Source organism: Phalacrocorax carbo, chromosome 1 (assembly GCF_963921805.1).
Source record: "Phalacrocorax carbo chromosome 1, bPhaCar2.1, whole genome shotgun sequence".
Taxonomy (NCBI): Eukaryota; Metazoa; Chordata; class Aves; order Suliformes; family Phalacrocoracidae; genus Phalacrocorax; species Phalacrocorax carbo.
The window spans coordinates 41062989-41076850 of record NC_087513.1 but is presented as its reverse complement, the minus strand read 5'-3'; the positions used below and the strand labels follow the sequence as shown (position 1 = coordinate 41076850).

At 46.1% G+C, this 13862-nt stretch overlaps 1 protein-coding gene across 1 annotated transcript in view; it reads right to left on the bottom strand.

Moving 5' to 3' along the window:
* TRHDE (thyrotropin releasing hormone degrading enzyme) overlaps positions 1 to 1588 on the bottom strand; it is a 221964-nt gene extending 220376 nt beyond the window's left edge. Inside the window, exon 1 of the mRNA XM_064449710.1 lies at positions 231 to 1588. Coding sequence (XP_064305780.1) covers positions 231 to 1075 — 845 coding nt within the window. The 5' untranslated portion in view covers positions 1076 to 1588. The remainder of the gene's footprint in view (positions 1 to 230) is intronic.
* Positions 1589 to 13862: the final 12274 nt, after the last annotated feature.

Below are 13862 nucleotides of genomic sequence, written 5' to 3'. Positions count from 1 at the left end.
CGCGCTCACCGACAGGCCGGGCGGCCGTTGGGCGGGACCCGGGTCCCTCAGCGCGCCGCTCCCCGGCCCACAGCCTCACCCGCCCGGCGGCGCCGCGGCCCGCCGGGTCCTAGCGCCGCCCCGCCCGAAGTTCGGCGCGGGCTGCCGGCGAGTGGCGGGGGCCGGGCCGCCAACTTGGGCCCGAGTTGAGCCGAGGTTGAGTTAAGCCCCTCCCGCCCCCGCGGCGCTACCTTCTCTCGCCGTGGAGGACGTAGGAGCTGCGGAAGAAGCCCAGCAGTTCGTTCTCGATGAGGGCGTTGTAGATGATCTTGAGGTTATAACTTCTCTGCACCTCCAGGCTGCGGCCGAGGACGACGACGAAGACCTGGGTCTGGGGGTAGAGGAACGAGCGGGCCACCTGCACGCCGCCGGCCAGCTTGTCCTCGGCCACCCGGACCGCCTCGATGTGCATGCGGTGGGCGTGCAGCACGATGTAGCGGCTGGCGTTGCGCACCTCCAGCTGCACGTTCACCTCCCCGCTGAAGGTGAAGTTCTCCATGAAGGCGCTCAGCATCAGGTTGTAGTGCAGCGGCCGCAGGTGCCGCGGCAGCCGCGGCCGGGCCCAGGGCGGCAGCTCCCGCCGCCGCTGCCACTCCTCCTCCTCCTCCTCCTCCTCCTCCTTTTCCTCCGCCGCCGCCTCCCCGCCCCGCGCCGCCGCCGCCTCCTCCTCCTCCTCAGGGCGGCTGGGGGGCTGCCCCGCACCGGGCGGCCGCCGGGCCGCCCCCGGGAGGCTCCCGTTGCCGCCGGCCCGCGGCGGGCCGTCGGCGGCGGCGGCGGTTCCGCACTCCTCGAAGCGGACGCTGAGCAGCACGGCGATCATGGTCACCGCCAGCAGCGCCAGGATGGAGACGGCGAAGCCCAGCACCAGGCGCTTGTGCACGGCGATGTGGCGCTCCGTGGTGGGGGGTCTCGGCCCCGCCGCCTCGGCCCAGGGGCCCGGCGGCAGCCCCCGGCTGCCGTTCCGCAGGGCGGCCTCCTCCTCGATCATCATGGGGGTGACGGCCGGACGCTTCTCCCGCTTCTCCTCCAGGGCCATCACGGCAGCCTCGCCCCCGCCTCCCGCGGGGCCGCCGCCCCCCGAGGGGGCCCCGAAGGCATGGGGGGCTCCGAGGCAGGGGGTCCCTCGGACGGGGAGGGGAGGACGTGCCGCCGCGCCGCCTTTCACTTCCCGGCGATCCGCATCACCCCTGGCTGCCGGCAGCCCCGCCGGGGAGCGGCCCCCGGGCGGGGGGACGGGACGGGGTCGGGCGGGAGCCGGCGGCGGTGAGCGCTCCCCGCCGTCCGGCCGCTAGAGCCGCGCCGCGCAGGCAACTTGTGCGGCTTCTGCGGGGCACTTCAGCACATGTCGCCGAGCGCACCCCGGCGCCAAGGGGGAGGGCTCTGCCGCCCCGGCCCCCCCGCTAGCGCCGCCGGCCGCCGGGAGCTCTCCTCCCCCCGCGCTCCGAGCCGCCGGGGCCGGGGTCGGGCTCCGCGCCCGGCCCCGGCAGCGCCCCAGCCATCCGCGCCCCGCGCCGCCGCGCGGGTCGGGCCGCCCCCGCGGGGCTCGCCTGGCACCTGGGGCGGCGGCACCGGACAGCGGCGCCGGGCCCGGGGCCGTCCTCCTCCTCTTCTTCCTCCTCCTCCTCCTCCTGGCGTGACCGGCTCCGGAGAGTCGCTCTTCGCGGCTTCTCTCTTATTTTGTCTTTTTCCGTCTCCTGCAGGTACAGAGCGCTCTCCCGGGTGGCTCGGGCAGAGGCGGCTATATATAGGCACCGGGGAGAGGCGAGGGAAGGGAAGGGATGGGAAGGGGGAGAGGCGGGCAAGCCCCGCCGCCCCTCGGCTTCAGCGGCTGCCGGCGGTGACGGCGGCGCCCCGGGGGAGCGGGAGGGGGCGGGAGGCGGGGGCGACGCGGGGACGAGGGAGGCTTTTCTCCGGTGTGTCACAGGCGGCGGATCCGGGGGAGCTCGCTGAGGCGGCGGCGGCGGCGGGGGGAGCCCCGGGCGGGGGGCCGGGGCTGGGCTGCGCCGGGGCCGGGGCCGGGGATGGGGCGGCTGCCCGGCCGCGGAGCCCCCGCGCCGCAGGACTTCCCGGGATCACACGCACAGCAGCGTGCTCTCCGCGCCGGTACCGAGCGCCGGTACCGTGTCGTATTTGTATAGGCTTAATAAAGAGCCGCCGGCTGCGCGTTTGGACGACAATAGCGCTGTCCTACTAACGTGGGGATGGAGCCGAAACGAGGGTAAATGCTCCAAGTTAAATCGATAGGATTAATATGCCGAGAAAAGTCACTCTTAAGTGTTGGCCGGGACTTCCAGAAGTCACCGTGCCGTTACTGCGCGGCCCCGGGACAGCCTTCTCGCTCCCGCTCTCCCTCCTGCCCGTGCTGAACCCCGCTTCTCGGTTTGAGGGGTTTAAGGAGGGATTTAAGGATGGGTTAAATGCTGCCTGGGGTAAGGCACTAACACGTGGCTTGAGTATTCCTAGGAGAGAACCCAGGTCTGGAACCGAATCTGAGCCCACTTCTTCCACCTGCCCCCAAACTTTTGCACGTAGTGATTGCAGAAACACGGAATTAATATACACAGCAAGGATGTAGATCAACGTGTGAAAGCAACCCTCTTCCCTTTATTTTGCTTGCATACTTCAAAAACTCTCTCTGTTCATTTTCTTTTTTTTTCTTTTTTTTTTTCTTTTTTTTTTTTTTTTTTGAGGTCCTTTAGCTCCAGTCTTGCAAGCAGTTACAGATGTGTTTATCCACGGCAGTCAGTCCCATGGAATCTGTAGGAGTGTATGCTGTACGTCAAGTTAAATGCATACATAACAATTTGTGGAATAAGGGCCTTATTTTCCATGGTAAAGAAAAAAGAAGGAAAAAATCAAGTCTGCAGAGTTTCACGAAATCTGATATATTAGCCATTTTACTTCCCAAAGGAATGCCTGATCTCTGTTGTCCCTGAATCTACTACATCTTCTAGAAATGTTATCTGACTTTGCATGCAGTTACAGGATATGATTGATCATTCACTGACACTCAAACCAGTTTAAGGAATACCAGTTTAAGGATTTTACCAGTTGCCTTATATAGTCCTTGTATTTCCTTATATATTCCTATATAAAGATTAGATATAGGTCTCCTCTCCCTGGAAGGAATTGAGCCTTTGTTTTTATCTTGCAGCACAGTCTAACAAAGGCTTGTAATCTTAACTATTCTTATTATAAGTATGGTGATAAACTTGCTAATTGTGTTTTTATGTCCTAGGAGGACTAAGATTTTGCTCCATAACTAGCATTCCTGTGTATTTACTGCAGCATTATTTGACTGCCCACCTGTTATAACAAGCCAAAGAACAGAAACATTTTATTACCTGAAAATAGCCTTCATTATTTATTGACTGAAGTTTGGGGCAGAAAGGTAGAAAACTATTGCTATGTGATTTGGAAAAAAAAAAAAAAGAAACCGACGCAGCAAAATAACATCCAAAGCTACAGGTTTAAAATGTCAGTTTCTATATGTTTCATTAAACCCTTTAAAAGGGGGCACAAAAGAAGTGCCTGAGTGCTTTTAAGATTCTGTATGCAGGCTGTCAGTATCAGGCATTAGCAAAATAGGCAGCGTTTCCCTCTGTCGCTTTCTGCAATGGTTTTTAAGTTATATTTGTTCCCATCACCAGCGCAGGGAGACATTCAGGCAAAGATGTGCTTCTAGAGTAGAAGTAGCCTGGAATACAGCAGAATAGTTTGAGTGTTATTTATAAATATTTTTAATTTTTAACCACATTTTTAATTCAATGCAATCGAATAGTTACAAGTTTCACAGGTTTAGGATTTTGTGAAGCTGCCTTAGAAAAGTGGTGAGTGCCAGGCAGTTGGGCTAAGCAGCTCCGCCGCTTTTAAAGAAGGACATACAGCTGCGCGTGACAGCACAGGAGCATCGTTCTGGCCTTCTCGATATACAAATAACAAATACATAACTCTCCGGGCTGAGATCTTCAGTCACACAACTCAGCTTTGACAATATTGGTGTATAAATTGAAGGGCCAATATTGGAGTAGGTATGTAAAACACTTAAGGTGCATGCTAGTAAGAAGCTGTGAGCCTAATTCCTTTTAAACCGAGTTGAAATACCACAGCCAAAATACTGGAGCAGGGCATGAGTGATAGGAGTTAAGGCTGTTTATATTCACCTCCAACTTTGGTCCCATTACTCAAGCAAAGCATCAAGAGGTTTGCAGCTCCCTCCCCCCCGCCCCTCCTTGGGATTCTTGTCAGTCTGGAGACTTGCGATAAGAAGGTGCTGCTAGGTACGGTGTTAATTTGCTCATGTGCCTTGACTCGTCTATCATTCTAAAATGGCACTTTAGTACATTAACCTCTTCTTCATATTAGTAATGATGGGTTTCTAAAATGTAGCTTGACCAGATGCAGGTCACGGGAGGTATTAACTTAATTTCATTTGTTCTCAAATGCTACTCTCTGCAAGTAGTTCTGGGTACAGATTGTTATATATAACCATTTTGCTGAGAAATTACAAAGGCATGGGGCTCCCAAGAAACTATTTGTGTACATCTGGGAAAAATTCTTCTTTTTTCATTTGTCCACAGTTATAAGAATAGATATGGATTTCATGCGTATTGCCTCTGAAGCTTGCAACTCCTTTGGTCTTTCTGCAAAGACTGTTGGAAAATACATCAGATCATGGACCATTTTTTCAGCAAAATCCTGATAATGACTCCCAGTTGTTCAAAACTTCCCCTAGGCCATCAACATCTTGTATGCAATCACATTTTATGAGCTTATAGGATAGGGTTTCAGTTACTCATACAAAATAAAAGAGCATGTCTCACCTTAACTGAATTGCTATGGAGATGGCCCTCCCTAGACAAGTATCAGAAGAAACATGGATAAACTTCAGACAGCACGGTTTCCAATTCCATACCAGCTTATACTGTGGCCAGCAAAGAGCTGATGAGGGACCCCCATAAAGCTGTGGTTTATGTTATGTTAAGATGGCACACAAACACCTCTCGGTATTCACACTGGTGCTTTACAGTCTTGGAAGAAAAGCTCTATAAATGAGCAACCTTACTGTGTATCATGCAGCTGGGTACAGTTCCTCCAAACGGGGATTGGCACGTCACAGCTTTGTAAGGCTGCCTAACTTTTCCTACTTTTTAACCTGAGTGATCCATCCTCTGTTCATCTGGGCCTATCAAAGGTTTACAGACAGGCTTTATCATACGGACCCCGCTCACACAAAAAAAAAAAACACGTGGTAAAGGGCTCAGAAAATCTCCTTCTGTGCAAAGCCCAAAAGCAACTGGAATTTATACAGGGAGAATTATGGGGAAAAAGACCACGTCAGCCCACATCAGTCAGTGCTCCGCTGACCCTTTCAGCCTCAGCCAGGTATTTCTGTGGTCATAGTTGGATTCTCCTTGTGTACTTCAAAGTCAAGGATACCCATAGCTCTTAATCCTTTCTGTTTAAGTGCTAAAATAGACTACACTTTATAGCCTGCCAACATGTTGGTCAAAACATATCAGTAAGCTGACCTCTCAAAATATTACTAACTATTTGCTTCCCACAGACCCAGCTTCTACGTGGCTGTTACGAGACCAAGTGGTGGATGACTGGGGGATGACTGTTTCCAAGCCGCAACAGGTTGCCAGAGAAGCAGATGAAAGCAGCAGCCTATCATCTGTTGGCTTTGCAAGTTATGGCAAATTCCCCAGAGAAGTGCCACTGCCTAACGGGGGTCCTCTTGAGGCTTGCAAGTGGGCTAAAGGGAGAGGAATGGGATAGTGGTCCTACCCTTAGTGGTTAGGGGGTTGGTTTTGTTGTGTTGTTTGTTTTTTTTTCCAGAAGACATTTTCAGTAACATGTCAGGTTTAACATATGGCACTGGGGAATACACCTTCTGTTTAGTTTAAAAATTGCTGCTAAGAAAAATGCTAAGGGAAAGACTTTCTAATTAAAAGCCAAAACAGCCAAAACACAGGATTGTAAAACAAGCTGACACACAGTGATTTGTGCCGGCTTAAACAGACAAGGAAAAGGAACTTTCCTACCATCATTCTCCTCTGCTTCTTCACCCTCATGTCACCTGTATAAATGGCCTTATTACTTGAGTCCAGTGGCATTAAGCACTATTTATGTTTACTTTATAATTAGAGATGGCCAGATGACTGGATATGGCTTCATCGTGGACAAGTTTTCTTTTTCCTTTTATAAAGGAACAGGCATAAGAGCAGCATGGTGCTGCACTATGCTGTGGGTAAAGTCCTATCTAATGAGAAGTGGGAAGTTTTCCACAGGACAGACAGGCCCTAGTAATCTGGATCCTCTTCTCCTCCCTCCTTTCTCTCTCATCATCACCTCTTTTCGGTCACCTCGAGTTCGAAGGAACATCTGAGGAGGCATCAATAGAGTGTTGCCTATGTACCACCAGGCCCCAGTGACCACCCACTGCTTCCCATTCACCAGGTGCTTTGAAACCGTACCATCGCCATCCTTTGCTGTGGAATTGTCTTCCTTTTTATTTCAGTCCTTTTAAAACTATTCAGTACTACCCTACTAAATCATACCACATTTTTTACTCAAAAGCCAACGTTTTCTATCTCAAGTTTTAGGATAAAAATAGCTACTTTCATATGAGAATTAAACATTTTAAATTTCCAAATTAGGTGGCTGAGATGCATTATTTTCCCCAGATGTTCTGTTTTCATATTTATCCACATCTACTCAGTAACTGATTTTTCTTTTTCTTCCATTCATTTCTTTTTTCTCACTTCAGCAGCAATTTTAAAGGAAAACAAATGTCCTCATTCTCCACTAGCAAGTTTTAGTTAAAGTATATTTCAATTTCTTTACAAAGGGTTTTTTTTCTCGGTGTTTTTAAACACAGCTTCTTGACGGTGGTTTTTTTTTTTTCCAAGCATAAGCCATTTCAATTCCACAAGCTCAATAATGCCACATTGTTAGTAGTGGGGTGCAGAGCATAGATATAATACTGTTTGTTTCTTTCACTGAATAATTACACTTAAAACTGGCTAATTGGAATTAATTAGTGGTAAGAAGTTAGTCTCAGGAGGAGAATGAGAATTTGTGGAAACTCCAGATTATGTTAGGAACCAACATTTCCACACCTAGATTGTGTCTTACCTGCTAGTTCAGCACCTTTTCACTGAAAAATACAAGCACTGTGATAGTGGGCAAGGCAAGGGTTTATTTCCATTAAAATTTATTTTAAAACACATTTTTTTAAAAAAATGTGAGTAATTTCTTTGTCCGCTTAACTCTACTATACATGTTCAGACTTCTGGTACTGGATGTCAATGCAGACAGAGTTTAGCATGTTTTGTAAAGCATTATAGACATCCTGCGCTCTCACGTTTCTTTCAATATCCCATTTCCCATTTTACAAGGAAAGAATATGGATGATCCCTCATAGTTGTCCTGGTTTAGCTAAGCTAGACAGTCCCTCCTCATGCAAGAGCACTTATCATGCTTTGCCATCACCTGCTTCAAGCCTGTTTTTGTGTCCAGTAGACACTATATGAGTATGTGAATGTATTTAGTCAGCTCCACCATAACCAGTCATACCTTCCTATGGACTCCCTGAGTTACTGTAAGGATATACGCACGGATCTTTGCCTTCTCCATCTAAGTATCTTGGGGATCTGTGACTTGCCAAATGTCCTGGGTAAGTACAAAATAGGCAATTTTTGAGGAAATGTAGCCAAAATTTAACAGCTGAGGGAAATACAGCCTGCAACAGTCCTTCAAGAAGAATGATCTGTAAAAACAATAACGAACATCTACAAACAGAATCACTGTGAAATTCCTCAGTGCAAATTCTGAATGATCCCAAACTTTCTCTGAATAAGGACTGCAAGGAAGAAGGTCAGCATGTGTTTATGGTTACCGTGTTTTTACGATTGATTCCAACAAAGCACTTTGGTACACGCTGAAATGTGGCTTTCTTTGGGCTAGCCTTTAAAATGGAGCAAGCGCTGAAGTGGGGTCCTAAGCAGTGGGGGATAAATTACAAAAGGGTAGAGGAGGTCAGCTGAACGGGCAGGAGCGCTTACCTCAGTGCTCATCTTTGCCAAAATTTGCCTGGGTTTGTTTTTACTGGGATCCTGAGGAATAGGCACTTTTTTTTCCTCATGCAGTGAATAATGTCAACCAATCAAATGAGGTCTTTGAACGCAGAATACCAGTTATTGATTTAAAAAAAAAAAATAGTAACAGTTTGCAGTGATAAAACTATTCTGAATGCATCAGCAGCACTTAAAATTTAAGCAATGTTTAAAATACATGAAAATATGCTCCCTAGTCATTCTAGATTCCAGTCTTTCAAGCTACACATGGGTCACTTTTGATTTCCAGGGCAGTTGCAAAGCTGCAATTTCATTAAGCATCAAAATACATTACCAATACATCTGATCATTTGGTGGGTCCCAGACCACACTACTAGGTATTCTGTAATACTGCTGGCCTCACATAAAAATACTTTAGAATCGCTTTAAGGTTTGCGGTTTTTTTTTAATGCATTGGTACTATTTTAACTTTGTCTCTGCAAGTATACTCCTGCCCCCTATCGCCCTTAATAGTACTGATCCCATAGGCACACATCTTGGAGAAAATAAAAACATTATAGCTGGTCTGGTTATAAAGGTCTAGAAATTACTCTGATGCAATTTATTTAATTACGTTGTAAGCTTCAGGAACCGTCTACAGAACAATCACAGCTGCTACTTTCTTGTTAGAAAAGTGTTAATCTGACCACTCACTTGTAACTTGGATCTCAAAAGGAGTTTCATGGTTAAGATGTTTTTGGTGAGAATTCATACTCATTATCAAAGTGGCAAGATTTAACCCCTGTTGGTATAAAATTCTTGATAACAGAACCATATTATTTCAAATAATTTGTTTATGAAATAAGACCAGAGCACTCAACAGCAAAGGCATAAAAATTAAGCAATCAAAACATTTCAGTAGAAAACTCATTCACCTTGCAGACAATAAATAATTCCTCATGTCATATCTCTTACCAACATGACTAATAACTGAAAAGAATATTTTAGCTTTTAGTTCATTTGAATTCCTTTATTCCATAGAGAAGAAAATTAATTAACTACATTTATATCCCAATTATCCTCCCTGAGATTCGGGAACTGTGATAAGTAGATGACCTACGTCTCATTCATTCTCTTTAAAACTTAACTTTTTATGTGGGATGGGGGCAATGAGCCATCTTTGCAGCTATATAACTTTAAGGCTTTGCACAAAATAAAATTTAACTGACAATAAAGGAAGTGTGCTCCTAATTAAAATAATATTGATTCGGCATATGGTATTTTGCCTTTGGTTTTCGCTTTTTATTAGCCAAATTGTCACTTTTCTCTTTAGTGCCACCTTGTGGGTCAGCCAGTTATAAAAGCACACCCACCTCCGACTGCGCTAAAAATAGTGAGGATCTGACATACAGAGCATCACGGGGAAGGTTGTGGTTTTGGGGGTTTAGGGTGTCTTGTTTAAGGAAAGAACAATAATGTACAGAGAAAAAAATGTTCTCTATACATTTATAATAGGTATGCAAGAAGACAGAACAATCTCTCTGGGATTGAAAGTAATGGGATCTACAGAAAAAAAAAAAAAATCAATGCTCATTTACGGGATAATCATCAAACTTATCTTGGAAAATGTAAGTGGCAAGCTCTGACTTGTGTGATTTTTGCCACAAGAAAAATGGTTGTGTATCTTAGCTCCATTACTTTTTGCAACAGCTTTCCATGAGAAGTAAACCTAGATAATTGTAAACTCCCACTAATCCCACATTCAGCAAAGATGAATGATCAGATGCAACATCATCGCATACTTGCTTGTGAAATTCAGGGTGGATTTGCACACAGCAGCTTCAGATTCTGCTGGTGATAAAGCACAGACATTCAAAAACATATATAAAAAATTAAATGTGTCAGGGGACATATGTAGTGCAAAGGACGTTCAGATCGAGACCTGGCTGGATTATGATCACAATACTTGTTCCCTAATACAGCACTAATAACTCAGCTGTCCCCTAACCTTACAGAACCGAACAAACGCATCCTCATACATTACTGGGAGGAACTGTGGACGGTAGAATTATGTTCAGTTTGTCTTCTTGAAAGGAGCAGAGAGAATGTTTCTGGTGATTGTAATTTTTAAAGAGCCCTTTTTGTTACCTTTATTAACCCCTTTTTGTTGCTTTTCTTAATGCCAACACCTTGGAAGCTACTAGAAGGACATTTTTGTACGTTATAAGCTGAAAAACAGAACATCATCTTCATTTTGTTCTGTATACACATTAAAAGCAACAAGCCACTTTAAGTTTACAAATTCTGGTTTTTAGCTAGCCAGCTCCTTTGCATTCTCTCTTACTAAATACAGACTTATAAAGGAAAATAACTCATCCTTGAAAAATCTCTCAAACTAAATCAAGTAGTCCTGTATCAGGTAATCTTGCTGATAAGGAAAGGGGTCATTTTAAATGGTAGCTCTTGGGTTTTAGTGAAATTAGGTTTCATCCTTAAGACATATGATCAGAATGAATGACAGAGAATATAACGCGTAGGAAAATGCAGTTTCCCATGATCAGATATAGCTATTATTTAGATGGAAGTAGCTGCACAGGAGCACATGCCGCAGCAGGCATTGAAGTTCAGTGAGTTCAGTGAAGCTTCCCAAGCATGAAAATCCCAGTAAGCTCCCCTGCATATGCACCCTACCAACAAGTAGGCAGATGCCCAGCGGTTTCTCTAAGTCTTTGTTAAGTTCAAACATGGTAAGTTCAGTTCAAGCAAACAGAATAAAGTAGGAGGGATGGTCCAACAGACAGCTTACTAGCCCAGACTGCAAAAGGCTCAGCAAGTGACTTCCCAGCACAGCCACAGCCTTCTTCCATAACACCTGTGTTCCTGTACCCCTTTGCTAGCTTTATCCCTCCAAACAGTGGAAAAGCCTTTGAGGAAAAGAGCTATTAATGACTGTATAGCGTTCAGACAGTACAACCCATGGAAATACTAAGATGGCAACGTCTGGCACAGCCGATCACATTCCAAAATTTGCCGTGAGCTGAACAGCCACCCACTGCAAAATACTGATGGGCAAATGCTTCTCTACTGAGAGGACAGGAGGGGGGAAAAGTAGTTGCAGTAAGGTTGAGTGAAGAATGACACACAACAAGTGAGAGAGCTTTCACCCTGAGCTCACATCTCAGCGGTTGCTCAGGTTACAGCTATAGAGACAGCTGTCTCTGCGTGAATCCACCATGCATCACTTATTCTCGTCATTCTTTCCCCACCTTTTCCACAAGCTATGCTTCTGCCAGACCTAGCCTCCTACTGACCACATCATGCATGACGCCCCCCCAGCCCCAGCTGCTCGGCAGTCTGACCATCTCACTGGCAGCTACACCCACCACTACCCACATCTCAAGAAGCAGCCGGTGACAGAGCTGTTAGGAGTGTGACCATCTTGCCTGCCTCACTCCTCAGACATTTACCCACGTACCTCCTTTCCTAAAGAACCTGTTCAATTTGCTTTTGAAAAGTTACATACATAAATAATTTCACATGTCCATGGTTTTATTCCTATTTGAAATGCAAGTTCTCCAGAGCCCAGGAAATTCCAGTTTTAACACTATATGCATATGCAGATGGCAAACTTAATTTTCCTAGACTGCAAAATAAAGAAGACTAGCAGTGTCACTCTGCTTCAGTAAACACTAGAGCCTTGCCTTTGCATTATTTTTGGTTATACTGAATGGCATAAGATCACCTGGAAGAGCTGTGATCCAGCTGGGCTGAAGGGGTTTGCCTGCTTTAATCACAGCGCTGTTCAGACTGCTCCCACATGTTTTCCAGCAAGATCGCCTGTGCAAGACCAAGTGCCACACAGTGCTGCCTTTAGAGGTAGTCCCAGGGTCTCTGCACAACATCAAACTGTATTGCACAGCTGAATCCCACCAAGGCAGCAGAAGCCTTCTCTGAGCAGCAGAAGCCTGTTGCACATGCTTGAAATGAAGCCAAGCATCCCTATCCCACCCCACCCTCTCTAACCATGACAGCCAGTCCCCACAGAAAACAAAGCTCAAAGTCACACCCTGTAGATGCAAGGGATTGTAAACTCAGCTATGAGCCCCTACCCTAACTTCAGACACTCTAGCCCAGCCATTCAGGTGGGAGCAGGGATGGCCAGAGATGCACTTTCCTGCCAGCTCTAGAACAAGCAATAGCAGACCACCCTTCCCTATCTCTCACTCTTCCTTTGCAGCTTCCTAGCTCCCTGCTTGGCAGTTTTCCTCTCCACATTGCTTTTTCCACCACTCCTGTCAGCCTGCATCTCTGAAGCCTCTCCAGGGCAGCCTGCAGCCTCACCACCTGCTGCCCCATGATGCCCAGGCAGCCATCTCTTACAGCAGCTGGTCAAAATCTGCAGCTTGATCTCAACTAGGGAAGGTAATTAAGCCATTCGTTAACCCTCCCTGAGCTGTGGGCAGGTGGAATGTATTCACTCCATCCCAGTAACTGAGAGCATTAGTAGCATCTGTTGGTTATCATCCTGCATATGGACAGCACCAAGAAGTCCAGGTGCCAATGGGCTTTATGGACACATCTTTAACAACAGCAGAAGGAAGGTTAAATCTGGGTGAGGCTTTGGAAGGAGTGTGCTCTTTTTATGAATATCCTTTTGCCTTCCCCTCCTCCCAAAGCTGATGCTTTTTGCTTTAACCACTTCACCCTGCTTCAACTCCCCTGTCAATCCCCAGACGTCTCACCTCGGTTTTAGTCTCCATTCCTCAGGCTCCTCATCGCAGCATCAATCTCCTGAACACCTCAGTGCTGAAAATCTTGATGTGACATTTAAAAATAAGATTTTTATATGAGATTTCCAATAAGGCCTCAGATCTCACCATGAGGGCCTAACAGTCTTTATACAGCTAAAATATAGCAAAGCGAATTTTTTTCCTGTAGTTTTGATTCTGAAATGCATCACAGCAGAGGACAGTTTAAATATAGGCAGAAAACACTGCTCAGTTGTAAAGCCTCTCAGAATTAACTTTCTCAAAAAATATTTTTAAGGCTGACAAATCGTATGTAAGGTCTTTTCCCAAAGGAGAATTTTTCTTGGATTCATTTAGTAGTTGAAGGTTGTGTCATATGTCAGTGGAAAGGTAATTTTTCCTAGTTTATGAAAAATGCCTTGAATTTGACTTTGCTGTCACAGGGGAATAATGATATCTATACAGGTAATAAACTGGCACACAGAGATTGTTGTTGGTAGCTTTGCAAGAAGTGTACAATTTTAGAGAGGATGATAGGAAGTAACAGGGTGAATTAATATCAAATATGCAATGTATTTATTAGGTGTCTACCTGTCTCAGGTTTCCAGCATTTTTAATATTATTTTAAATATTAATAGCTAGAGCATAACAAACGCAAGATCATTTTAGAGGAGCTAATGTACAGCTCTGTAAATTCAGTAAGCGATGGCTATTAATGTTCTCTTTTGTCTTCCAGACAGAAAGTCAAAGCTATTTAAATTAAAGGATGCGTATAAAATCAATGTATGTTGATAAGGTGTGCACATTAATGATAATGTTTGCAAACATTCTTTGTAACTTGTGTATATAATCTTCTCTTTCTGGATAAATTGCCACATTAGCTGGCATCATCAGGAGCTCCTTAAATTAATTTTTTCTTTTGTTTTCTTTATAGTATTCATTTTTAAGCCTATATAGTAGACGTCTACGGTAGGCTATGGTGGCACAGGTGTTACGGTGGCACAACCGCATGTGC